Source organism: Odocoileus virginianus, chromosome 20 (assembly GCF_023699985.2).
Source record: "Odocoileus virginianus isolate 20LAN1187 ecotype Illinois chromosome 20, Ovbor_1.2, whole genome shotgun sequence".
In the NCBI taxonomy this organism is placed as follows: Eukaryota; Metazoa; Chordata; class Mammalia; order Artiodactyla; family Cervidae; genus Odocoileus; species Odocoileus virginianus.
The window spans coordinates 51,780,247-51,805,446 of record NC_069693.1 but is presented as its reverse complement, the minus strand read 5'-3'; the positions used below and the strand labels follow the sequence as shown (position 1 = coordinate 51,805,446).

Genomic DNA, 25,200 nt, shown 5'->3' with positions numbered 1-25,200 from the left:
CCACAGGGACGGCTGTGCCCTGCTGGAAGAGGCTGCAGAGATGGATTCTAGTTTCCTAGGGTGGTCATAACAAATGACTGCAAATTCAGGGCCTTGAAATGACAGACACGTTTTCCTGTCATAGCTCTGGAGGCCAGGAGTCTGAAGTCATGGCATCAGAAGTGTTGATTCCTTCTGGAAGCTGCAAGAGAGAATCTGTCCCAGGCCGCTTTCTGAGCTTCCTGTGGCCTTTGGAGGTTCTTGGCACTCATTGGCCAACGGATGGGTCAGTCCAGTTTCTGCTTCGTCTTACATGGTCTCCTCCTCCATGTCTGTGTCAGTTTCCCCTTCTCTCCTAAGCATTGTAAGTGGGTTTAGGGCCCACCCTAATCTGCAAGGATATCACCCTGAGATCCTGTATTATGTTTGTCAAAACCTTTTTGAAAGTCAGGTCATATCCACAAGTTCTAAGTGGACATGGCTTTTGGGGGCCACCATTCAACCCACTCTAGGTCTTATCTGTAGTGGGAAGGTGAGTTTCTACTCACTGGGGCAGCAAAAGTGGTCCTCCTTCAGCAGTTGCTTTCTCTCACCAATGCGCACTGCCTTCTGGATCCCTTGTTGGGTGATCTGGGAGCCCAGTCTGCCGTTTTTCTTTTGTTCCTCCCCAACTTCCTAGTCCAGTGATGAGTTATCCCACTTCTGGAAATGTGTCTTAAGGAACTGACTCAACAGCATGAGAGAAAAGATTTTGTTGTTGCCTTGTTGATAATACTGAAAAGTTGGACGTAACCCCCAGGAGAGGAGGTAATTACTTAATTATGTCAATAACACTTGTTCATCACCCAGACTAACTGAGAGACTTAGAAGCAGCTGGGGAAAGGAACGAGCAGGATAAGAGGGGACGGTTGCCGCCTCCCTGGTGAGGGGGATGTTCCACTTGTGATGACCCGGAGGGCCACATAATGTCAGTAAGGAAGTGGACACCCAGGGAAGTCTTGGGTGTGATAAGCTGTTCTGAATCCATGAGACTAAGCCATGAAGGATAAGTTTTCTCTGGTGGACCAGGCTGAGCCAGGAAGGAGGCTTCAGGAGGAGGGCAGCCTGCTGAAGTCTGCAGGAACCTCCTTACCTTGCTGGAACCCATGACCGGCCACCAAAATCACAAAACATAACAACACAGAAGGGTGCCTGATTAGATGAAAAATACGGCATAAAAATTGATTCAGGTAAGTGCCTAGAAAAGTAGAATTGCCCTGTGATCCAGAAATCTTACTTCTGGGCATCTACCCGTAAAGAAAAACAGGGATTCAGAGAGATGTGTGTCCATCTGTGTTCATAGCAGCATTGTTCCCAGTAGTCAAAAGGTGGAAAGAACCCAAACGTCCATTATCCCCAAATAAATGGATGAACCAAGTGTGGTCTATCTATGCAGTGGAATATTATTCAGAGTTAAAGAGGTAGGAAATTCTGACACACATTACATTGTGGATGAACCTTGACGATGTCACTCTAAATGAAGTAAGCCAAACGCAAAGGACAAATACTATATAATCCCCTGATATGAGGGACCTGGAGCAGTCAGATTATTCATAGAAACAGAAAGCAGAATGTGGTTGCTGGGGCTGGTGGGAAGGGGAGGGGAGTTAGTGTTTAATTTGGGAAGTTACAAAGTTCTGTACATGGATGGTGGTGATGGTTGTGTCACGATGAAAAACACAACACTGCAGAGCTTTGTTCCTGGAACAGGTGGTTAAGATGGAATGCATTTTATGTATTTCTCTACAATTTTTTTAGGGAAAGGATGCCTACTATAGTAGCTGACTGGCCGGGGAAAGGGGTGTTCAAATCCCAGCCACGCCTCTTTGTGCATTCCGTCTGGCTTTATTTCTCCTGCTCAGATGCTGTGTGGCGGTGGGGGTCCTCTGCCCTGTGGGAGGCTCTGGGCAGCAGGGGCAGGCAGGCCTTCACCAAGTCACACCATCAAATACGGGCATGGATTTCCTCTCAGTTATGAGGTCTGTGACCTTGCACAAGCTGCCTCTCCTTTCTGAGTCTGTTTCCTTGTCGGGAGGAACAGGGACAGTCACATGACTGATGATAAAGCATGAGTGTCCTCTGAATGGCCCAGGCGGGAATGCTTAGCTGAGCAGGCCCTCCACAGGGGTGAGTTCCTTTTCCGGAGTTCCACGTCAGAAAGAGACGCCTGTGGACAGCGCTGACATGATTCGTGTTGCCCATGATGGACTCAGGCAGTATATATCCAGGTATTTTAAGTCATGTACTATCCTTTTATATGCCCAGAAGGTCTGGCAGGATATTCACCAAGGTGTGAAGAACGGGTGATAAGATGGCAGCTAGGAATTTTTTTCCTTAATCTCAATTCAGGGAGATCTTGAGCAAATATCCTGACACCTCTAAACCTCAGTTTGGTTTTCTCAGATGCAAAATAAGAATGTGTTTTTCTTTTTAATGCTTTATGGTGGGGATGTTCAAGCCTTCGCCAAAGAAGAAGAAATAGTCTAGTGAACTCTACTACCCAAGAATGAAGATTTAGCAATAAATTGCCAGTTTTGTTTCATCTCTGCCTCCCCACCTTTTCTCCTGATGGTTATTTTTTTTCCCCTGATGGTTATTTTAAAGCAAATCCCAAACAAAGAAACTCTTTTAAAAAAATCACCACAATACCATTATCACACCTAAATTTTTTTTTTTTTTTTTGCTTAATTTTTTGGTCACACCACACAGAATGCAAGACCTTAATTCCCCAACTAAGACTGGAAGCCACACTCGCTACAGTAGAAGCTCAGAGTCTTAATTCACCACCAGGGAAGTCCCTAGGTAATTTAAGAAACTGATTTTTTAAAAGATTTTAGGCATAGGGACTTTGGTGGTCCAGGTTAGGGCTCCATGCTTCCACTGCAGGGGCGCAAGTTTCATCCCTGGTCAGGAACCTGAGATCCCGTATGCTGTGTGGTGTGGCCAAAAATTTTTTTTAAAAATAAGAAAATTTAAAAAAAATTATCTAATATCTAATCAGTGTATAATCATCCTTGATTGTCCTGTGAATGCTTTTTAAATTTGATTTGCTTGAATCAGGAGCCACAAGATCCACACATTACACTTGCTTGATATATCCATTTCCCCAGAGTTTTAATTGGACAGTTTTCAAATGTCCAGTGAAGGCAAAAGGATTTTACAGTGAGTGCATGCATAACACCCAGATTCAACCACTGACGTGTTACTGTCCCGTGCTCACCCATCTCCCTGTCTATTGTTAGTAGTACTTTTAAATCTTTTGACCTAAACACTATCTTTGCTCTCATGTTTTTTCCTTGCCATTTATCTGTTGAAGAAATCATATCATTTGTCCTGTAGAATTTCTCATTTGAAGATTAGATGCACTGTATGCATAGTCATAGGTACCTAATTAATATTCATTATTAATTGTTTTGTTCTTTATCTATATCTTCTGGTTTTTCCCAATGAAAATATATCCATTTTGTGTAAAAAAAAAAAAAAGGAGTTTTAAAAACATCCCTGGGCTGCTAGACTTTTCCAAGCTACATTGGTCTGTAGCCACAAGGGGGTCTGTCTTCACTTTGTTTGCTGGGCTTGCCCTGCCCCCTAGGCCCTCAGGAAGGACCGCCAGCCCTGGGCAGTGGAAGATGGCAGAATGAGGGAATGTGGAGGTGGGAAACAGAGCTGGAGGGGCTCAAAGGAAAGGTAGGGGGAAGTCTGGGGTCCAGCAACCTGGTTGGGCCCCTTCCCCTGGGCTGAGGGCAGTGACACCAGGAGGGAGGCCCAGAGGAAATGCTGCAAAGTGTGAAAAGCTGCAGAAATCCCGAAGAGCATGGAAGCAACAGCACACATCATTAGGACGCAGAGGGAGCATACAGCTTGGTTTCGAGGGGCTGGGGCAGATGGAAAAGAGAAAGATGAGCCTCTCTGGGGATCTGACTCTACAAACTCCGACACCAGGCAGACAGATGAGAAATACACAGGAACCGGCACCCCCCATGAGCCGCTAGAGGAAGAAAAGCAGACTGGTGGTAGGGAGCTCTAGGAGGAGGGGTCAGGAGCTCCAAGCCGGGATTTGCACTCCCCCAACACCCATCACCTGTGTGGTCCTGGGTAAGGCTCCCTCTCTCCCCTGAACCTCAGTTTCCCCCACCTGCAAAACAGGAGGGGTGAACCAGAAGCCCCCTAGAGGTTTCTTTTTGCTCAGGCAAGGCCAGTATCCCATCTCACTGACTGCTCCCTGGGGCTGAAGGAGGGGGTCATAGCTGCTGGGATCTGGATGTGTTGGTGACTCCTTTGGCACTTTTCCTTTCAAGAAGGTAAACAGCAAGTCCAGGCTCAAAACTGTGAGTCACCAAGTCAAAGTACCAAGTGAGCTCAGGTTGTAGCATACACCATCCTGGATTCCATTCCTCACCCTGCCCTTCCTGGCCTGTGATCTTAGGTAGCATTCCACAAGGGACTGGTGATGCCCGTCAAGGCTAAAGAAACGGGCCCAGCCGGCTTTTCCTGAACCCAGATCCCAGACTTCTGAAAAGCGGTTAATCCTTGCAGTAGATTTGGCTAATTCACCTCCAAGGAAAACCTGCTGAATATTTTTAGCCAAACCAAACCGAAAATTGAATAAATATAGAAATAAACCACTTGCCTGAATCCCTGGCCCAGGACCCAGCCACCTGTCAACCACCACCATTGTGAAACCACAAGGCCAGAGGTCACACCAGCCAACTTGCATGTGTGGGTCATTGTCATCCATGCTAATGAAATTCATGAGCCTATTGTGAGCTAGGTCTAGTGCTATTCAGGTCTAGTGCCTCTGAAGTTGCCTGATGACACTGGTGCATGGTGGAGAAGCTCAGACCATGGAGCCTGAGCACAGGTTCCCTAAGTGCCTCGCCCGGAGTTGAGTCATGCCCCACCCAGGGTGCCCCAGTGGATCCTCCTGAATCACGGCAGCTCCCTGGGAACTGCTCTCATGTGAGCTTGAGGACAGGAGGGCAGACTTGTGTCCATGCCCATTCCAGGGAAAACAGGATGAGCAATGCCCTCTGGGGCTGTAGGAGCCGGGAGTGAGGTGTTGTGGCGAGAGCTGGTTAGGGCAGAAGGTGGGAGCACTTAACGCGGCCCGCTTTGGGCTTTGTAATGGGTCACATTGTGCCCCTCCAAAAAGGTGGCCAAGGAGGGGTTCCCTGATGGACCAGTGGTTAGGACTCTGCGCTTCCACTGCCAGGGGCCCAGGTTCGATCCCTGGTTGGGGAACTAAGATGCCACATGCCACATTCATGGCCAAAAAAAAAAAAAGAAGAAAGAAAAAAAAACAAGTCCTAGCCCCCAGTACCTCCAAATAAAGACTGTCACTGTATTTGGAAATAGGTTGTTGTAGATGTAGTAAGTTGAAATGAGGTCATGCTGGAGTAGGGTGGGCCCTTTATCCAGTAAGACTGTGTCCTTATAAATAAAAGGGGGAAGGTGGGGGCACAGGCACGCGTAGGAAGGATGCCTTGGACCTGAAGGCAGAGCTTGGGGAGATGCCCCTGTGTCCAAGCCAGAGATGGCCAGCAAACCCTCGGGAGTGAGACGGGTGCAGAACAGACACTTTCCTTGGCCCTCAGATGACAGCAACCCTACTGAGCCTCCAGAGCTCTGAGAGAAGATGTCTCTGCTGGGCAAGCCCCCCAGTTCATGGTGCTCTGTGACAGCACCCTCGCACAGGGGTTTGGGTGGCGACGAGCCCGAATCTTGGGTTGGTGGCCTCATCTCTGGGAGCCCTGGGGCAGGTTACTTTCCTTCTTTGAGTCTTGGGCCTAGAACCCAAGGCTCAGGGGGCCCATCTGGATAAAGCCCAGCCAGGTCCCCCGGATGCGTTACCTGGACATCTGGAGGTGGTGGGAAACGGGAAACAGTGCCCCCTTGGCTCTGGAGACTGGACTGAGTTGGCCATTTTGGGCCCAATGCCAGACATACAGCAAAGGCAGCCAGAGTCCCATGAGGCACTGGAACAGAATTCCAGAGAGATCAGGACAAAAGACGGAGGAGAGAGGAGGCTTTGTGCAGACCCTGCCTCGACTCCTGTTCTTCCCGGGGCCTGGCTGTTCCGTGCTGGCTGGGTTCTGATGTGTATGTCCTTTCCGAAGACTCTCCTTCCTTGAGGTGTCACAGAACAGTACGCTAGCTGATCTCTTTGCCTGTCTTTGGAAGTGCTTTGAAAACTGTAAAGTGGGGAACACGTTTTCTCAGCGACAGCCACCTTATTGAACACCTGTTGCATGCAGGTAAAGAAGCTGTAAGTCCTGCCCTAGGTGGTCCAGGCCAGGGAAGCATCACAGGGCGGCATGGAGAGGCAGTGACGATGCTGTCATGCCTGCGCACCCCCCCGCCCCCGTCCGGTTCAGAATTTAGCAGAACTGCCGGCAGAGTTCCGGTGTTTTCTACTGTTGACTATAAGAGGTTTTGTGAGACGTCAGTGATGGCATTCATCCCCTTCCTCATCTTTTTCTCTCTTTTTGAGAAACGTGAGCTAACAGCAAAATTATGAAAAGCATAACTGGGGCTAAAACAGGCAGCACTGGGAACTCCCTGGCAGTCCAGTGGTTAGAAGTCCAGGCTCTCACTGCCAAGGGCCCGGGTCGGGGAACTAAGATCTTGCATGCCATGAAGCATGACCCAGAAAAATAAAATAGGCAGGGACTTCCCTGGAGGTCCAGAGACTAAGACTCCATGCTCTCAGTGCCAAGGGTTTAGGCTTGATCCCTGTCAGGGAACTAGATCCCACATGCTGCAACTAAGAGTACACACGCTGCAACTAAAGATCCTGCATCCTGTAAGATTCTGCACTCTACAGCGAAGATCTGAGTGCCACAGCTAAGACCTGACGCAGACAGATGAGTAAGTAAATAAATATTTAAAACAAGTAAAATAGGCAACATGGCAGGGTGGCTAAGAGAGGGAGTCTAGTACTAAACTGACCAGGTTCAAGTGTTACCTTGGGCAAGTTAATGAACCTCCCTACTCGTCAATTTCCTCATCCATACGATGGATACAATAAACCCCACCGCAATTTCGTGAGGATTATCTTAAAGGAGTCAGCACAGGCAAAGTGCTTACACCAGTGGCTGGCTCATAGTAAGACAAGTAGGTATTTGCTATTGTTAATAAAATAAATGCATAAGGTTGGGGAACACAATGAAAGAAGTGGTTATTATTTGGGATAAGACATTTCTTAGGGGACTGTCCAGCTCACAATGACCCACCTGACCATCCTCACCTCTAAGGAGTGGTCACCAGCATCCATATTCGGACAGCTTAGCTCAGACACTGGCTGGGGTGGGCATCTGGGCCACCTGAGCAACTAAATTCTTCCCTTAGAACTGGACCAAAGAAAGAACTCCCAGTAACTATATATAACTCTGTATATGTAATTTTTCAGGTCTCCTGGAAATGCGTTATCATATTTTCATAATTTAAAAGATAGAAAGAAAGAGCTTGTAGATTATTGATCTCAGTGGGTCTCTCGAGGGGTCCCCTTCTGTCGGGCTGAAGCGATACAGCGGAGCAAGTCTGGATGCAGGGTAAGAAGATGCAGAGAGAAGCAGGCACATGGAGCCGAGGGAAAGCCCCTGGTCTGGCTGTTTCTGAGACCTGCCTACCTTTATGCCCTTGGGGGTCCTGTGAGACAGTCTTGGTTCCTTCTAAGCCATTTCCACTCTTCTTGAGGCTACTCTGATTGGTTTCTGTTGCAGCTGGGGTCTTGGCGAGCACCTTGATGCTGCAGCCTGCCCTCCCCTCGTTTCTCTGAATCTGTGAGGGTCTGCTCACCAGAGCTACAAGAAAACGTCCACTCCTCTCCCTTCAGCCCAGGCAGACTGCAGTTTCAGTTTCATGGCTGCCATGAAGTTCAGTTTTGTGGCTGAAGAAAAAAGGAACCAGGAGTTGAGCAACCTGGCTTCCCTACCATGCATTGGGCACTTCTTCCTAAACCTTGTTCTGAGCACTTTACATGCATTGTCTCATTTGCTTGATTGTGACTATCAGATTGGATCTCTGTTTCACAGATGAAGAGATTGAGACTTCTGAGAAGTTAAGAGTTTCGGGTAGTGTCACCCAGCTAAGTCAGGTGGACCACTGGGATCCAAATCCAAAGTTTGTGCTTTCAGCCTCCTTCCCATCCCTCCTGGAGCCCCTGGATTCCATCCTCCTGTTCTTCTGCTCTGGGATCCTGGACAGACCCTTGATCATGTCTCGGCTGATGAAAGGGGGTGTGGCTAGGTTTTGGAAGAGCCACACATACTCCACACATGTTAACACGCCCCCGCCCCCCCATACTTCCTTTCCTTGCTTCTTAGCAACTGACTCAGAGCGGATGGAGGGGAAAGAAGTGAGGTCACATTTAAATTGGTCAATTTGAGCAGCTCACCGCAAAGGCTGGTGTGGGAGAGAGATGCAATTAATCTGAAAAACACAGTGGTTTTTATTTTTAAAAATATGATCCATGGCCTTCAAACCTCTGTGCGGCTGTGCCAGGCATCCATTTCCACGCGTCAGCAGCAGCCTGGCATTTCATAAAGTCCCTGTGAATTTTTAAAAAAATGAATGGCATTTGTCTTCTTTTTTCAAAAGTAAAACAAATCAATACATGCTCATTGTAGAAAATTTGGGCTTGGGGGGTGGGAAGAGAGTAGAAAGAGGACAACAGTATTTACCCGTAAGTGTTGCAGCCGTGTAATGGATAGATTAGTCAGCCACGAAAGGAACAGACCACAATACATGAACCAACATGGATGGATCGCCAAAAGTGTTACGCTGCGTCAGAGGTCAGACCCAAAGGAGGACGTATCTTCTGACTCTATTTATACGAAGTTCAAGAAGGGGTGAAACTATCTATAGTGACAGAAAGCAGATGGGGGGATGTCTAGGCCAGCAAGTGGGTGGCTGGGCTCAACAGCAGAGGAGCAGAAGCTTTGTTTGGGTTGTGAGAATGTTCTATATTGGTGTCTTGATTCGGGTGGTGGTTACCTGGTTGTAGACCTTCATCAACACTTATCAACCTGTTCTTTTAAAACTGGTGACTTTTATTTCATGTAAATTGTATTCTGATAATGTTGATTTCAAAAGACAAAAGAATGACTTATAATCCCACTCACTACAGAGATAACTGCTATTAAGTGTGTATATGTAAATCAATTGACTGATTGTGTGTAACAAAGATTAGTTTTAGATAAATGTTCAATCCTCTGTAATACATTTTTTAAAAAAAATTAACCTCAGGGACTTCCCTAGCAGTCCAGTGGTTAAGACTTCACCTTCCAATGAATCTGGTACAGGTTTGATTCCTGGTTGGGGAGCTGGGATCTCATATACCTTGGGGCCCAAAACACCAAAACATAAAAAAAAGAAGCAATATTGCGCCTCCAAATCCCCCAAACTAGAGGAGTAGGGGGTGTGGCAGGTCATCACTCAGCTACCCAGTATCACAGGCTGCTAAGTAGGAAACGGGGCTCCCATGCCCCCTCCCTCTATCCCCACCCATGAGCCTAGAAAATGGGCTGACTTCACATCAGCTCAGAAGCAAGAGGGGGATGTTCCCTGACTTCAGGTTGGAAACATGACTCCTCTCCTTATACCCAGAGAATAAGCACATTATTTGATCAGTACATTAAATGCCATCAGTACAGAGTGTGTGTTCTGTTATGCTGGTGTCTCATGCCTGTTAAAAATGAGGCTCAGGAATACTCTCCTGGATGATGTAATTTTGAGACAGAGTTTTCAATTGGAGCTTTGGGAGTGTTCCCCCAAAGCAGCAGTTCCATGGGGCAGCTATGAAATTAAGAACAAACAACTCTGCCTCTGGCACCGGGCGTATGATTACAGGCATAGCCTCATGCCATCAAGGGGCTCCAGAAACATGGCTCCAAACAGGCTGCATCTCATTTCATCCCGTGGGTTCCTGTGTTCCTTGACAGCCTGAAAAAGCTGGCTGTGAGTTTCCTCCGGCCCCTGGGAAGTGGCATCTGAGGAGGGACGTGCCGTTGCATGAGTGTGGACAATATAATCTCCCCCAGACCGTGAACCACAGGATGCCTGGGGAGCAGCCTGTACCGGCTGAGAAGGTGGGAAAAACATTTTCCTTCAAACCAGGTGTTCTCAATCAGGGCTGATTCTGCCTTCCCGGTGACACGCAGTAACGTCTCAAGACATTCTGTTTGTCACAAATTGTGTGGTCTTGGTATCTATGGGTTAGGGCTAAGCATGCTGCTTAACACCCTGCAGTGCCCGGGGCAGCTGTATGCTGCCAGAAACGATCCAGCCCTTAAATGTTCCTAGCAGCCATAGGTGACAACCCTGCAAAGACGCTGTATTGAGTGTCTGTGCTCCAGTTGTTGGGCAGCATGATCTTGAGGAAGGCTGTAATCAGGGCCTTGGAAACATGGGTTCAAAAATGGCAGTGGCAACATGAAAATACAATGCTTATTCTATGTGCTCACCCAGTGCTGGGCTGTGAGCTCATTTAATTCCTATGACTCTGGGAAAAGGTGCTGTTATAATCCCATTTTACAGTAAATCAACCAAAGATACACACATCTGGTAATGGAAGGGCGAGGAGTTTGTTTTCTTCTCGGCACACTTTTTTGAGAGGGCGAAGGGGGAGGAGGGGTGTCTGATTCCCCTCACTCAACTATGAGCCCTACGAGGGCAGCATCTTGTGTGATCTGGACCTACAGTCCCCAGCAAAGTCCTTGGCCCTCAGTAGGTGCTGACAGGGGTTTAATGGAATTGAATGAAGGCAGGCAGGAAGCAGGGCAGTGTTATCTAGTGGTTAGAATGTTGGCATTGCAGTTTGATTTCCAACCATTCAACAAATAACCGTCAAATAGAACTGCCATATGACCCAGCAATCCCACTTCTGGGCATACACACCAAGGAAACCAGATCTGAAAGAGACACATGCACCCCAATGTTCATCGCAGCACTGTTTATAATAGCCAGGACATGGAAGCAACCCAGATGCCCATCAGCAGACGAATGGATGAGGAAGCTGTGGTACATATACACCATGGAATATTACTCAGCCATTAAAAAGAATTCATTTGAATCAGTTCTAATGAGATGGGTGAAACTGGAGCCCATTATACAGAGCGAAGTAAGCCAGAAAGATAAAGACCATTACAGTATACTAACACATATATATGGACTTTAGAAAGATGGTAACGATAACCCTATATGCAAAACAGAAAAAGAGACTCAGATGTATGGAACAGACTTGTGGACTCTGGGAGAAGGCGAGGGTGGGATGTTTCAGGAGGACAGCATTGAAACATGTATATTATCTAGGGTGAAACAGATCACCAGCCCAGGTTGGGTACATGAGACAAGTGCTCGGGCCTGGTGCACTGGGAAGACCCAGAGGGATCGGGTGGAGAGGGAGGTGGGAGGGGGGACTGGGATGGGGAGTACATGTAAATCCATGGCTAATTCATATCAATGTATAACAAAAACTACTGTAATGATGTAAAGTAATTAGCCTCCAACTAATAAAAAATTAAAAAAACAAACAAACAAACAAAAAAAACAAATAACCGTCGTGCCGCTTCTATAGTCCAGAACAAGAAGGGACCTGTTGGAGCTGACCTGTGCTTGCCCATGAGAGCTGACTGTTTTTCAGGAATTTTGCAAGCTGGTTGTCAGAGCCATTAAACAGGATGGAATTAATATCAACTTACATTTAAATAAATTATATCTTTAAAAAGGTAATAAAACTCATCAGTTCAGTCCAGTTCAGTTGCTGTCATGTCCGACTCTTTGTGACTCCATGAACCGCAGCATACCAGGCCTCCCTGTCCATCACCAACTCCCCACTTCCTAATTATTTTACTAGCATTTCTGTTCTGAAGGTTATTTATGCCTATTTCAGGGGTCGCCAAACTTCTTCTGTAAAAGGGCCAGATAGAAATATCTTAGGCTTTGCGAGCCCTGAGCTGAGACCCCTCCGCCCCTGTTTCGTGTCCCCCGGAATGTTGTATCTGTAGGGTGGAAACACTCTGCAATGGGGTACATCTCTTCCCAACTCTCCACGTTCAGCAAGGCCTGCTGATAACCTGAAGATGGCCGTGGTGGGAATATTTCCACTAGGGAGATTGTCGAATGCTGTAAAGCAGCACTCCGCCGCCCCCCACCCCCACAAGCTGATGCTTGAACATTCACCAGCACACCGCTGGACACAGTGATGGGCAGAACTGGAACAGATCCTGCCCTCTTGGAGGATACAGTGTATTGGGTTTGTGAAGCATTTCGTGGAGAGGGGAGGAGGGAACTGGGCAAAGGACCTATGGGCGTGTGGTAGGTAGAAGCAGATGCCTAGGTGGCCCTCTCCCAGGGCTAGTCATCAACTCTCGTGCTCTCCTCCCCACTGGGGACTTTGCCACTTCCTCATGTCCCTTTGTGGGCTGCCAGGGCAGCAGGTCTGTCTTTCCCCTCTGAGTTGGCTCCAGGGGGTGACCTGAGGGACCTCAGGGTTGAGCTGCGAGCTGTTTCCTGCCCGCTCACTACATGCCCCCAGCATCTAGCAAGGAGTAGCATCTTTACCAACATGGCCCCGAGTGAACCCGTGGTATGCTGTCGATCCAAGTGGAAGAGGAACTTGTAGTGAGCGGGTGAGAGCAGAATGTTGCTCTTTGGGACAGGCTCAAACGAGGAGGGGCTGCCAGCAAAGATCGGAGAACATGGAAGCTTTGTCTGGTGATCTTTGTGAGTCAACCGGCCTGTGAGCCCTAGGAGTAATGGGGTCATGACCTTGCCTGTCATTCCTACTGCTCCATGACCCTTTCAGGTTTGATGCCAGGAGGGTGACCTCTAAGGGACATGCACTACTGCTGGCAGAATCTGGACTCCTGTGACACCGAGGATGACCTGGGTACCTGAGGCACTGGTGGAAACTCAGTGGGCTTGTGTCTCCTACAGAGGTTGGGGGGCTGCAGGGAGGGGGCTTCTGATGGAATCTGACAGCTGGACTTACTCATTTTTAGGTCAAGAACCCAGGCTATTGGGAGGCGAGGGACTCTGTGTATCACTGAGTATAAGCCAACCCATCTCCTCGCAGCCTCGCTCACTGACCTCGGTCTATGGCCTAAGCAACAGGGCACAGGTGAGTTTGACCACAGGTCACTGTGTATTTGCTTGCAAGCACGAGGGCTACTGTTGACCATGAACTCCTGCTTTCAGTTTCCAGGGAACTTCTTAAGAGTATCTTGTAGGCTCCATGTCACTGTCAAACTCAAACCAAGAAATATTATTGAAAGATATATTGATCAAATTCAACACTTTTCTTCCTGAGCCTCAGAAAACATTACAAAAGGAGTGGGAAAAACATGGTCAAACAGAATTTTGGGTCAAAATCTTGGCTAAGATCCTCATGTTTGTCTAAACCTCAACTTCCTCATCCTTAAGATGGGGATGGTAATTTCTATCTTCTGGGTTGGTTGAGAGGAAGAAAAGAGAACAAATATATAACACCTCCAGCATAGTACCTGGCACTTTATCATGCTGTTTCTATTCAATGCTTACAGATCAAGCACCGTATCAAGCAGTGCTGAGGAGGTCTGGATGAAATCTTAAACTGCATCCTGGTAAATCTCATTCTGCTGAAGTTCTGCCCCCTGAACGGGGAGAGGAGGGTCCACAGATGTCTGCCATTGAGCCTCCCCATTCATGATTTCCTGTTGCACCCCATCACCTCCATCCTGGGTACCTTCGGCAGCCTCTCCACTGGCCTCCCTGCCTCCAGGCTGCTGCTTTGCAAACCTTGCCCATGTCGTGCTGTGTGTGGCCAGTGGCCTGGATGGAGGTGACATCTACAAGTCACTCCCCTGGATGGCCCGTGTGGTGGCGTCCCACTGCTCTCAGGGGAGAGTCTGGTCTGTGGGCCTGCACTTCAGGGCACTGCTTGGTCTACCCCTGCTCACCTCTAGGGCCTTTGCCCTGCACCCCCCAGGCTCTCTGTATGCCGTGGCAAAATGCCTGCCATTTCCTGCACGGGTTGAGGGTCTTCCCTGCTTCCAGGAGCAGCTTTCCCTGATTCCTAATGACCACCTGGAGTCAGGACATGTCCACAGTGCCACAGCACATACCTGCAAACCTCTCCCCACCACCCCCCATTCCTGTAGTGCCATGAGCAGTATGGTCATTGTCTTTACATGGCCTTAGATGCTGAGCTTCGCACCTGGGCCAGGTCCTGATGAGCCACATGAGGCTGGCAGCCTCTCTGTATCCTTACCTGCAGGAGGGGATGGTGATGGGTCAACCCTGTGTCACAGTGTTGCTGTGAGAAAGAAAAGCTGTGTGCGTGCTTAGGACACTGGGAATTATTCCTGCAATTGGCAAATAGCAGCTCAATAAAGGTCTGAACAACAGATTTAACCCCTTTAAATGGGCTTCCCAGGTGGTAAAGAACCCGCCTGCCAATGCAGGAGATGTAAGAGACTTGGGTTCGATTCCTGGGTCGGGAAGATTTCCTGGAGGAGGGCATGGTAACCCACTCCAGTATTCTGGCCTGGAAAAATCCAGGGACAGAGAGGAGCTTGGCAGGCTACAGCCCAGGGGGTCGCAAAGAGTCAGACAGGACTGAAGCCACTGAGCACACACAAACCCTCTTAAAGCTACGGCCTGGGGCTGTGTCATCAGTTAGGGGCTCCGGCTTGACTCCTTGTTTGATGGTTTTCTTAAGGCTGCTGAAGTTCAGAACCTGAAGAAGAGAATTTGCCAGCAGGTTGTAGGGAGTCAGTGAATTCCCCATTTCCCCACCTCATTTGCCTCCCCAGGGCTCACGAGGGAACAGCTCTGTGCATCTATCTCCTGGGCAGCCTGCAGCTGTCTTCTCTGCGGAGGGACACACATCCGGCCCTGACTTCCACCCGGGTCGCAGCCCTGGCCAGGCTTGGGTGAGAGTCTTTTGGGGAGCCCTAATCTTGTGTGTTCTGGAGTGCAGGGGAGGGGAAAATCCCCACTGAAGGGCTGCTGTGGACAGACTTTGGCATTTATGATGCAATTAAACACATGCTGACACACCTGTGTGTCCACTTGCAGAGGCACCTTCACTAAACAAAAAGGCACAGATTGGGGGTTTTAATGCTGTTGACTGTAGAAGGGTGTGGATGTGAGGAACCCACCCCAGAGTTGAGCACTGGCTACCTCTCCCGATGGCACAAAGGGACCGTTTCTTGTTGCACAGCTGGAGTGCCCCTGTGACCTGGCAGTTCCTTCCCCGAGGGTGCATCCAACATGGTTCTCTCACAGCCCTGCAGGGCCTGGGGATGCAGAGAGAAATGCCCCGGACTGAAGGGGAGGCGAAAAGAGGTCAGGGCCTCTGGGGTGCAGGCAGAGGGGGCGCCCATAACGCTGGAGAGGGATTCTGTGTCTAGGTTCCTATTAGGAACTGATCAGACTCCAGGAGAAGGAAAGCAAGGGGGGATGGTGGCTGGGGAGCCTGTCCCCTCCCCGGAGAAGCTTGAGGACCCCAAGGGCAGACAGACATCTGTAAATGACCAGGAGCCCCGTGGAGTCCGACTGGTTGAGCCAGGGCTTGTGTGGCTCATTATTCGGACACTTGACGGGACATTTGCAATTCGAGGGAGTATCTGTGTCCCTTGGCCATCATCCAGGTGGGTGACCAGAGCTGAGCGGGGGTGGAGGGTCACCTGGCCATCCAGGTGGGTGGTCAGAGCTGGGTGAGGGTGGAGGGTCAGCTGGCCATCCAGGTGGGCGGCCAGAGCTGGGCGGGGGTGGGGGGGTCAGCTGGCCATCCAGGTGGGCGGCCAGAGCTGGGCGGGGGTGGAGGGTCACCTGGCCATCCAGGTGGGCGGCCAGAGCTGGGTGGGGGTCCCAGGTCGGTGCGGCCCTCCCCCAGCATCTCCGGCCCAACCTTCCCCATCCCCGGCCCCGGCCCCTCGGGCTGGCACCCGGCTGCCCCTCCGCCACCCGCGCGGACCGCTCTCGGGCCCGGGCCGCCTGGGCACCGGCGGCGGGGGGGGGGGGGGGGGGGGCGCGGCCCGGTGTGACGTCAGGCGCCCCGCCCCCGGCCCCCGGTTCCGGGCGGGGCGCCGGGGTCCCGCGGGCCAGGCCGCCCCCGCCCCCCGCCCCGGGGCCGCCGCTCCCGCCCGGCCGCGCCCGCCCCGCGTCCCCCCGCCGGCGGACCCCGCCCGCGCGAGGCCGAAGCCGCGGCGGCGGCCGGCGTTGCCGCCATTGACGTCAGAGGGCGGGCACATGACCCCCGGGGACCAATCGCGCGCGCGCCGCGCGGCTCCGCGAGCTCCCCGCCGCGCCGGCCCCCGCGGCCCCGCCGCACACTCGCCCGCGGACGGCCGCCCGGACACACGCACCGTGCACACGAGCGGGCGGCGGGCCCGAGACACGCCCGCCCGCGCGGCCGCCCGCCCCCGCCGCCGCCGCCGCCCCCCGCCCGCCCGCGCCCCCGCGCCCCCGCCCGCTGCCCGCCGAGCCGGTCCGGCCACCGCGAGCATGCACCCGACGAGCTAGGAGGAAGCCGGAGCCCCGCAGGAAGCCCCGCGCCGCCCGCCGCCCGGGCCCCGCCCCTGCGGGGCGCCCCCAGCCCCGCGCCCGCCGCCTTCCCGGGGGCTGGGGGGGTGCGGGCCGCCGCCCGGGGGGCCCCGCCGCCCCGGCAGCCCGGGCCAGCCCCTCTCCCCGCTTCCCTCCGGCCCGGCCATGGATCTGACCAGCAGCTCGGGCGGCGGCGACCCTCGGCAGATCGAGGAGACCAAGCCGCTGCTGGGGGGCGACGTGCCGGCCCCCGAGGGCACGAAGATGGGCGCCGTGCCCTGCCGCCGGGCCCTGCTGCTGTGCAACGGGATGAGGTACAAGCTGCTGCAGGAGGGCGACATCCAGGTCTGTGTCATCCGGCACCCGCGGACCTTTCTCAGCAAGATCCTCACCTCGAAATTCCTGAGGCGCTGGGAGCCGCACCACCTAACGCTGGCCGACAACAGCCTGGCGTCCGCCACGGTGAGTCGCTCTGCGCGTCGGCGCGCCCGCACCCCCGCGCCTCCCCTCGGGGCCCGGGAGGCGCCCCCTCCCACCGGCCGCTGCACCTGGAGCTCGGGGCCTGCCCGGCGCAGGGGGGGTGGTGGTGGGGGCACCGGGAGAACCGGGCACCCCTTTCCCCGGCTGGGCTCCCTGCTGCATTGTGGATTCTGGCGGGCCCCGGGAGACCCTGGAATTCTGGAGAGGATCTGGCCCTGTCCCCAGACTGAGCATTCGGGCACCTCCGGGCCCAGCGCTTGTGTTCCTTACGGCTGGGACCTTGGGATAGACCCGAGGCTGGGCCACGATGGTGGTGAGGGTTCCCTTTCTGAAGGCACATCTGGATCTGCGCCGGAGGGGAAAACAAAACAATTAAAAAAAAAGAAAAAGAAAAAAGCCCCAACAACCTCAAAAACCCAAAACCCAAAAAATTTCCAGAAGCCAGTTCCTTTCTTTGCTCTACCCGTCTTTTTCCTGCCGGGGCTGGCAGGCAAAACTGGGTGCTTCCCTTTCTGAGGAAAAAAAACACCTCGTTGGCAACACCGGGAGGGTGGAAGTGGAGGGGGAGGGGCGGGGGTCCCGGGTTTTCTCCTCCCCACCGAGGACGGTCAAGTTTCCCTGCGGAAGCTGGCTTGTGGGCTCTGGTGTTGCATTGTCTGTGTAGTATTTTGTACGTGTGTTTTGTTGCTGGAGGTTGTATTTATGTTATTGTTTTAAAATGTATGGTTGGGACTGGGTCACCCTGATGAGAGGGAGAGAAGTCGGGGATGGGTTTCTGAAATCAAATCTGCAAGGTGGAGAGAGAGGGCTGTGGTGGGGTCGCTGCGGGGGAGGGTAGCAGGCAGGAGGTGAACAGGATGCTTTGTGTTTTGAAACAAGGACAGTTTAAAGCACCAGTTCTGCTTGGGCCCGAGCCTTGCTGGGTGCAGGGTGGTGTGTGGTGGGGGGTGTTCCATCCTCTCTGGAGAGGTGGCAGGTCTTCCCCAGAATGCAGTCTTCCCTGGGGTAACCGTGATGCTGTTTACTAAGCCTGCGGGGTGGTGGGGGTGTGCTGAATCCAATGCCTGCCCACACCTGTGCCAAGAAAACCCAGCCAGGAAGCAGGGTGTCACTTACACGACATGTCACAGACGTGTAGTGTGTGCAGACGTCCCCCCGGCGTCCATGTTCCCTTGGCAGTGTGTCACAGGCCATGACACATGCTCCAAGGAATGGGGAGGGGGAAAAGTTAGCAGAAGAAACCATACTCCTTGAAACTGCTCCCCCCCCACCACTTCCCGAGAGCATTGAAACACATGAGGACTCTTATTCTGAATTTTGGGTCCGACGTGCTCAGAACACCTATTTTTTCTTTCCTGTGGGCACGCTGGTGCAATCTGCAATGACCGCCTTCTCGGGGAGGATCCTGGGTTGCCGTGAAGCCTTACAGCCCCAGTTTCAGGCTCGCGCACGTTCTCAAACCCCGTCCTGAGCCCCAGGCCGCGGCATTTGGCTTTTCATTTGACGAAGGGGGAGCCTCAGAAAACCCGCCAGCACACAGCGTTTTAGATTCAGCCCTTAGTGGTCCCCTGCCTGGAAGCCGCAGCCTCCAAATCTGGCTTCAGAATTTCCCCCTGGCTGGCAGGGGGTGGGGGGGGGTGGTCAGAGTGGGGGACTTTTATCTTTCTTTCTGCCACCCTTTATCATGAAGGGGAGCTGGGGAAGAGAAAGCGGCTGGGAGGCACAGTGGCACTCCGTGGGAAGGACCGGCCCAGCTCCTGTGGCCCCCTGGAGGAAGCCGGGCGCTGTTCTGTGCTGCCCCGCGGTTGGGGTGAGCCAGCTTGGGAAGCTCAGGGTGCCCCTCCCCCTCCCTGCCCTCCCCCAGTTTACCTCTGATTGCTCAAGAGGTGTGTTTTGTGGAGAGAGAGAGAGAGAGGGGAGGAGGCAAGGGTGAAGCCACTTGCGCTAGACTTCTCTAGCAGCCAGGGTGCCCTCACAGACCCCCCCCGCCCCCCGCCTCTGCCACCGCACCACCTTCCCCAGCTGAGGTGGATGGCACCTTCCCCTGCCCAGGCCCCTCCAGAGAAGAGCCGTGATTTTCTGGGCCTGGGGGCCAGGGGTCAGATGCGGCTCAGCAGAACCTTGCCCTGGCGTTGGGGCAAGGGGGGAGCTCCGGGCTGGTGTGCCATGGGCTGCCCCCCTTCTTCCCCTGTGAGCAGGCCCTGCTGGCAGGGGAGGGCTGTCCCTTACTTTTGCCATGGTGGGCTCCAGGGGGGTGCACGGGTCTCTGTGTGCCAAGGCTCGCAGGCACTGAGTGGGGTTGCTGAGGCAGGCCCGGCCACGGCGGCGGCCTCCAGGGCAGAGGTGGGGTTGACAGGCACCGTATCCCATCACCAGACACCTGGCCAGGGGTGGTGTCCAGGCCCCGGGGAGGGAACACAGCCCCCGGGGTTTCCCTGAGGCCCTGGGCGTTATGTAATCTGTCTGCGTTTTAGAGCACGGCCCTAGCCCTCGATTGAGAAACGTTAGCCCAAGTGAAACAAAGGTGAACTTGAGTGTAGTTCACTACGGTGGTGGAAAGCCCCGTGCGGCCCAGCCTCGAGCTGCTGGTGGGGCAGTGTTTCATATCGGTCTTAGCCTTCCATCAAATGTGCATCGTCCTTTTATTAAGCCGTCTACACAGCTCCTCTCAGAACCATTTGGTAATTATCTGGTTAACTGTGTGGGCTTCAGGCACAAGACTCGGAGTGATTGATCTGGATTCAAACCAATAAACAAACCAAATACACTCTTTGCCCAAACCCTCTTTGTAGTCTGTCTACACGATCCAATTAGCTGGATGGTGGTCAGAGATACAGACCAGGCGTCCAGGACCACAGCTGTCTCAGGCGGTGGGGGTGGGGGTGTGGGGGTGTGGGGTGGGGGAGGCGCCCAGGCTCTCAGTCCCACCTGGCGGCAGCTCCAGCCGGATACCCCCCGCCCCCCAGGTGGACGGCCCTCTCTCCATTCCCTTCTGGGGAGGTGGACTCAGCCCCGGGGCCCCCCAGGGGGGCGGCAGAGGATGGGGTGGAGGGTGGCAGCCTTCTCCCCTGGCCTGGCTGTAAACTTTGCCTTCGATGGGGTTAGGTTGGAGCTTGCCCCCGCGCCTATCTGCTGGGCCGGTTACTGATTAAATCCTTGCAGAGTCAACAGTGTGCCTGACATGGCCGGTGACAGCGTCAGGCCTGATGCACTGTGTGCAGGAGACTTTGGATCCGGAAGACTCATAAACAAAGAGGGGAACACAAAGGCGACAGTGACCCGCTGGCCGCCCTGGGGGGTGGGCGGGGGTGCTTGCGAGGCGCCTGCCCCTCCCTGGGGTACACATGGCCGCACCTTGCGGGGGAAGGGCCCATCTGCCCAGGCTGTGGCTTGCACACGGCGCCTCCTTGCCGTTTCATGTCCGGACTTCCCAGTCCCCCGCCTCCCTGGGCCTCTCGTGGCTGCTGCCCACGGCGTCGGTGGTAGCCAAAGGCCCGGAGTCCTGCAGAGGCAGGCAGGATTCGGGTCTGAGGTACCAGAATCCATTTTGCTGTTGTCTTGCCTGGGCTGAATTTGATCACCTGCTAGGCATGTTTGTCTGTGGGAAGAGGGCTTTGTCCCTCTGCTTTGTCTCCTCTGCACCAGAGAAGTGCAGATCAGCTGCTAACCTTTTATTCTACCTTTCTTTTTTTTAAAATAACATGTAGCATGTGGCATATCAGAATTGGGGGAGGTGGTCTAGAATTGGGGGAGCTGGTCTAGTCTGACCAAAGAGGGGTCAGAGCACAGGTTAACAGTGGCCTTCTTTATTCTTAAGCCTCGATTCATTGATGAGACTTGTTTTTAAATTCTCAGCCATTCTGCTGCTGCAACTGAAATGTCTCTGGGCTTTTTGCTGCAAAAGGGAAAAGAGGAGTCCCTTCAGTTTTCGTTGGTTTCTTTGGCCTGATGTTTTCTTCGGGGCCCGACCTTCTGAACTTGGACTCACACTTCCTAAGCACCTACTGGGTATCAAGTGCCAGGTTCGTCCGGATGGTGGTTTCTCTTGGGAGTTAAAATCCATGTCCTCCTGAGTAAGTCCCAGGTCCCATGGGAGCTTACCTGCATGTGCATGCACACGTGTGTTCATTTCTCCACTCCTGTCACTTGCACCTCCTCCTCGGGCCCATCCCGGCCTTTGATTTGTGCGATGCGTTTCGTGGCGTGAGTAAACACAGAGAATTCTTTTTTCTTCTTTCAGTGCCTTTTATCACAAGATTTTGGAGTATATCGAATTTGTTTCCCAGTAACTTGTCTGATTGGAGGCGGGGGGGGGGGGGGTGGAGGGGAGGGGCAGAGATAGAAGAGGAGTAGAAAATCTGAATTCTCTGTAAACAGCCCACAGGGTCTGCTCCCCCAGGCTGTAATAAATACGTGTGTTTTCAGGAGGGAGTAGTTTTGGTGCTGCCACTCGCCTGGTGCAATCTGAGGTGCCCTTTCTGGCCACAGGCAAAATTGCGCCGGTCCAGGTTGAAGTGTCAAGCCTGCTGCTCACAACTGGGCTGTGCTACTGAGCCAGCATGGGCTCCGTGCCCACAGGTGGCCATGCCCGGCGTGCCCACTCCTCTGTGCCAACTGGGGTGCCCGCTGACTCACCTGGCAGTGGGGGAGGGCATTTGTGGGGCACCGCATTCAGCCAGGCTTAGGGGGACCCCAGCAGCCAAGTCACCCTGAAAAACCGAAGCTTCCTGAGAGTACCTTTTTGCTGGCTTCAGCTTGGCCTGCGAGCGTGGTACCCACTTGGTAATGTGGTGGAATGCACCTCCAGACATGGTCAAGTTACACCTTAGATGAAAGGCTTAAATGAGATTCAGCAAGGCAGCCTGGCGATTCAGGCATCTCCACTGCAGAGCAGCACAGAAGGGTTTGCTCAGGGTCTGGATGGTAAACTTCCTGGCTGTGTGGCTTTGGGATGGTTGCTTTCCCTCGCTGGGCTTTGCTTTCCCCCAGAAGCGGGGATGATCCTCCCTCATTTGCAGGGTCCCTGTGAGCACTGGAGATCGCTCACATTGGCCCCTGGCAGGATGGCCAGCACGCAGCAGGGGTGTGATCCCCTTGGGCTTCTCGTTACCCTGAGAAAGCATCGTGAAACCCTGGACCGATGCAGGGGATGACCGCCGTTTAAAAACGGGCCGAGTCCAGAGGAAAGTCTCTGGGGACGAGCAGGGTGTTTGGGAAACTTAGGGGTATTTAGTGGATCTGGGGTGTATGAAGGAAGAGAAATTGTGGGAAGCAGTTTGTGAACAATTCCTCAAGGGGAACAGTCTAGTTTTTTTTTTTTTTAATACAGAATTCTCCCCGCCACCTTTTTTGTTTTTTCCCTGAAAACTGAAATACTAATACGCACGTCGAGTACCTTCTGATGGTACGGCAGGGCACATGGGGAAGATGACATGTCCCTGCAGCCCCCAGTTCTCCCAGGCTGGCCCTGCGTCCTAGCTGGGCGTTTGGGGCATCTTCACAGGGTCCTGTGCTGCCGTTCCTGGCTGGGCGGTGTGCTGCCTGTCGGTCCTCCTATATAGGCCCGTGCCAGCCGAGCTGCTCCTTCCTGCGGCATGGCAGAGGGGCACCGTGACGGTGTCAGTAGACCATCCCCCGCCACTGGACACTTAGCTTAGTCCCAGGCTTCTGCTGTTTCCAGCCAGACAACTTCCCATTTGTATGGAGTGGAGTTGCTCTGTTTTTATCATTTGAGTGCTCTTCGCCTGCTTTTCTGGCGAGTGTTAAATATTCAGGCGAGGCAGGGCCGTGCAGCTTGGGGTCACTGCTGTCTTGAGTCACGCCTGGGTCTGGCTCACTGTCACCGGCCTGCGCGCCTCCTGAGGGTCCGGCCGCCCGGCCCCAGCAGGAGCCGCTGACCTCCGCCCTGAGGACAAGGGTCTGCGTGGTCAGGCCGGCGGTTTCCTGCTCCACCTGGGAGCATCGTTGTTGTCCCCCGGCTTCCTGCTTCCCCAGGATGGAGGCCAGGCTGCCTGGCCCCGTGGTGGAGAAAAGGAGGAAGTGACAGTGTCTCTTCCCTGCTCCCGGCGCTGGGAACAAGGCACCAGTGCGTTCAGTGGGGCGCCGAGGGAGGCCTTGTGAGGCTGAAGCTTGGCTGATACCAGCAGGGCCCTACGAAGGGTGATGAGGCACACGCGTGTGCACGTGTGTGTGTGTGTGCGCGCGCGCACATGGGGGTGGTTTTTGTGTCTGTTGAGACTAAGGGGATCATGGAGGACATATTTTTTGGTGCGGAAATAGGTGGTTGTGCTGAAATTGAAAATGTCCAGTAGCTTTTATACCTGCCACATCCCGCTGTCGGGAGTGTCAGTGGGGTGGGTGGAGGGGAGCAGCCAGACCCAGCAGAGGGGTCAGACTGGCAGGCTTGAGTCCTGCCCCCACAGCGTCCTGGCTGGTAGGTGACCTCGGGCAGGCCACCTCCCCTCTCTCGTTATCTGTGAAATTCACATTACGGGGACTTCCTTCTAGCATGATGTCAGGGTTAGGTGAATGAAGGCTCAGTGGTTCATTCGGCAGAAATATCACTACCTGTAGGCACTTTGGGGAGAACCAGTCCCTGCCCTCCTGGAGTGTGTGTCGGTGGGGTGGGGGACGGACGAGAAACCACTGAGGAAATATAAAGTCTGCCCAGCCCCTGAGAAAACAGAGCAGCAGGCGGGCGAGCTGTGTGGGGCCCGGACCTTGCTGCTCTGCGTGCCCCGTTCAGGGCAGGAGGTGGTGTCTGGTGAGAGAGCATTCCTGACCGAGAGAACTGCATGTGCAAAGGCCCTGAGGCTGGCCTCAAGGCCAGTGAAGTGCCTGCATCTCAGTAAACGCTCTCCAACTGTTATCACCTCTGCCTTCCGGGCGCCGCTGTCATCTATTAAAAAATATCTGTGAGCGCCCAGGACGTGGGGCACGCTGGCAGCTCCCTGCCCCGGGAGCCCCTTCCTTTGTTTCTAGCACTTCTGGGGTGTGTGTGTTTTATTTAACCCGCTCCCTCCCTTAGTGAAGAATGGCAGTGCTCTAAGAGACTCTTAAATTATTCAGTACAAAACCCAGCCAAACTCTTCGAAACCAGCGCCCTTTGTCCACGCTGCATTACAGAGGTTCTCAGACCTAGAACCTACTAATCATTGAATTCGCCTCAGGCTTTTTTTCCGTTGAGTAAGCAGCATGTTGCCCAAAGACCCTTGCACTTGACTCAGCTGCTGGGCTGGAATTCACCCCAGGGGCTCCTACCTCCCAGCACCCCAGGCCGCTGCTGCTTGCTTCTCCTGCTCTCGGGTTGCTGTCAGAAAGATGTGACCGGAGAGTGTGTGCACAGACCAGGCTGAGCAAACTCCTTTCGGAGGGAAGGAGAAGGGCCAGGTTCTCCAGTTGCCTGCAGCACTCCACGGGGGCAGGGCAGCAGAGGCTCCTGGGGCTGGGGTCATCAGGGGAGAGGAGATGGCCCTGGCACGTTTCCTGGGGTCCTGGGCTGGTCCCCAGCTCTTCGAGGCCCGGGAGAGCTGCAGGTAGGAGCGCACAGCCTGGGGAGAGCCCAGACTGCCTCCCGGCCGTCTGCTGCCTCTCTCGGCTTGCTGTCCAGCCTAGGTGAGTCTGGTCTCCTCTGCGTGCCCGCGTGAGGCTCATCCTGCGGCGAGACCTCCCCATGGACGGGCCAGGGCGCTGTGGGGGGTGGGGGAGAGCCAGCCTGTGCTTCCCGCAGCACAGGTCCCTTCTGGCTCCTGTCCTGGGCCCGTGGGGGCTTTCTGCCCTGTCCAGGGCCTCACGGAGTGGGCGCTGGGGAGAGGTCATGAGCACCACGCGGAGGTTCTGTCTGAGTCTGGCCACTCTGGGCCACAGCTCAGTCACAGGGCGACCCCGGAGGGCGGGGGAGGCTGGGGAGCAGAGTCTGTCACACGCGGGAGACAGGAGCCCCTGGATCGATGGTGACTTCCGCCCCAGGGCCTTTGAGACGTGACAGTGGTCCGGGGGTCTCCAGGGCACCTGGAGCAGAGCTGCTGCCCTGGAAGGGAAATCCACATGACTTGGTCTCGCCTGGCTCTTGGGTTTGAGCGTGGGGGCCCGTCAGGAAAGTCTGCAGTTTGCTCTCTGGTGGGGAATAGAACGGGGTAGGTGAACCTATTGCACGGGCTGGAGCAGTACACTCAT

General features: G+C 53.7%; 1 protein-coding gene and 1 long non-coding RNA gene across 2 annotated transcripts in view; both read left to right on the top strand.

Moving 5' to 3' along the window:
- The first annotated feature begins 1,991 nt into the window (after window positions 1-1,991).
- LOC139029953 (uncharacterized) lies at window positions 1,992-15,056 on the top strand. Its single transcript, XR_011482296.1, has 4 exons — window positions 1,992-2,246; window positions 13,020-13,138; window positions 13,560-13,619; window positions 14,811-15,056. It is a non-coding gene; the product is annotated as an uncharacterized lncRNA (long non-coding RNA).
- Window positions 15,057-16,437: 1,381 nt separating this feature from the next.
- CMIP (c-Maf inducing protein) overlaps window positions 16,438-25,200 on the top strand; it is a 203,059-nt gene continuing 194,296 nt past the window's right edge. Inside the window, exon 1 of the mRNA XM_020903714.2 lies at window positions 16,438-17,007. Within this exon, the coding sequence (XP_020759373.1) occupies window positions 16,711-17,007 (297 nt within the window). The 5' untranslated portion in view covers window positions 16,438-16,710. The remainder of the gene's footprint in view (window positions 17,008-25,200) is intronic.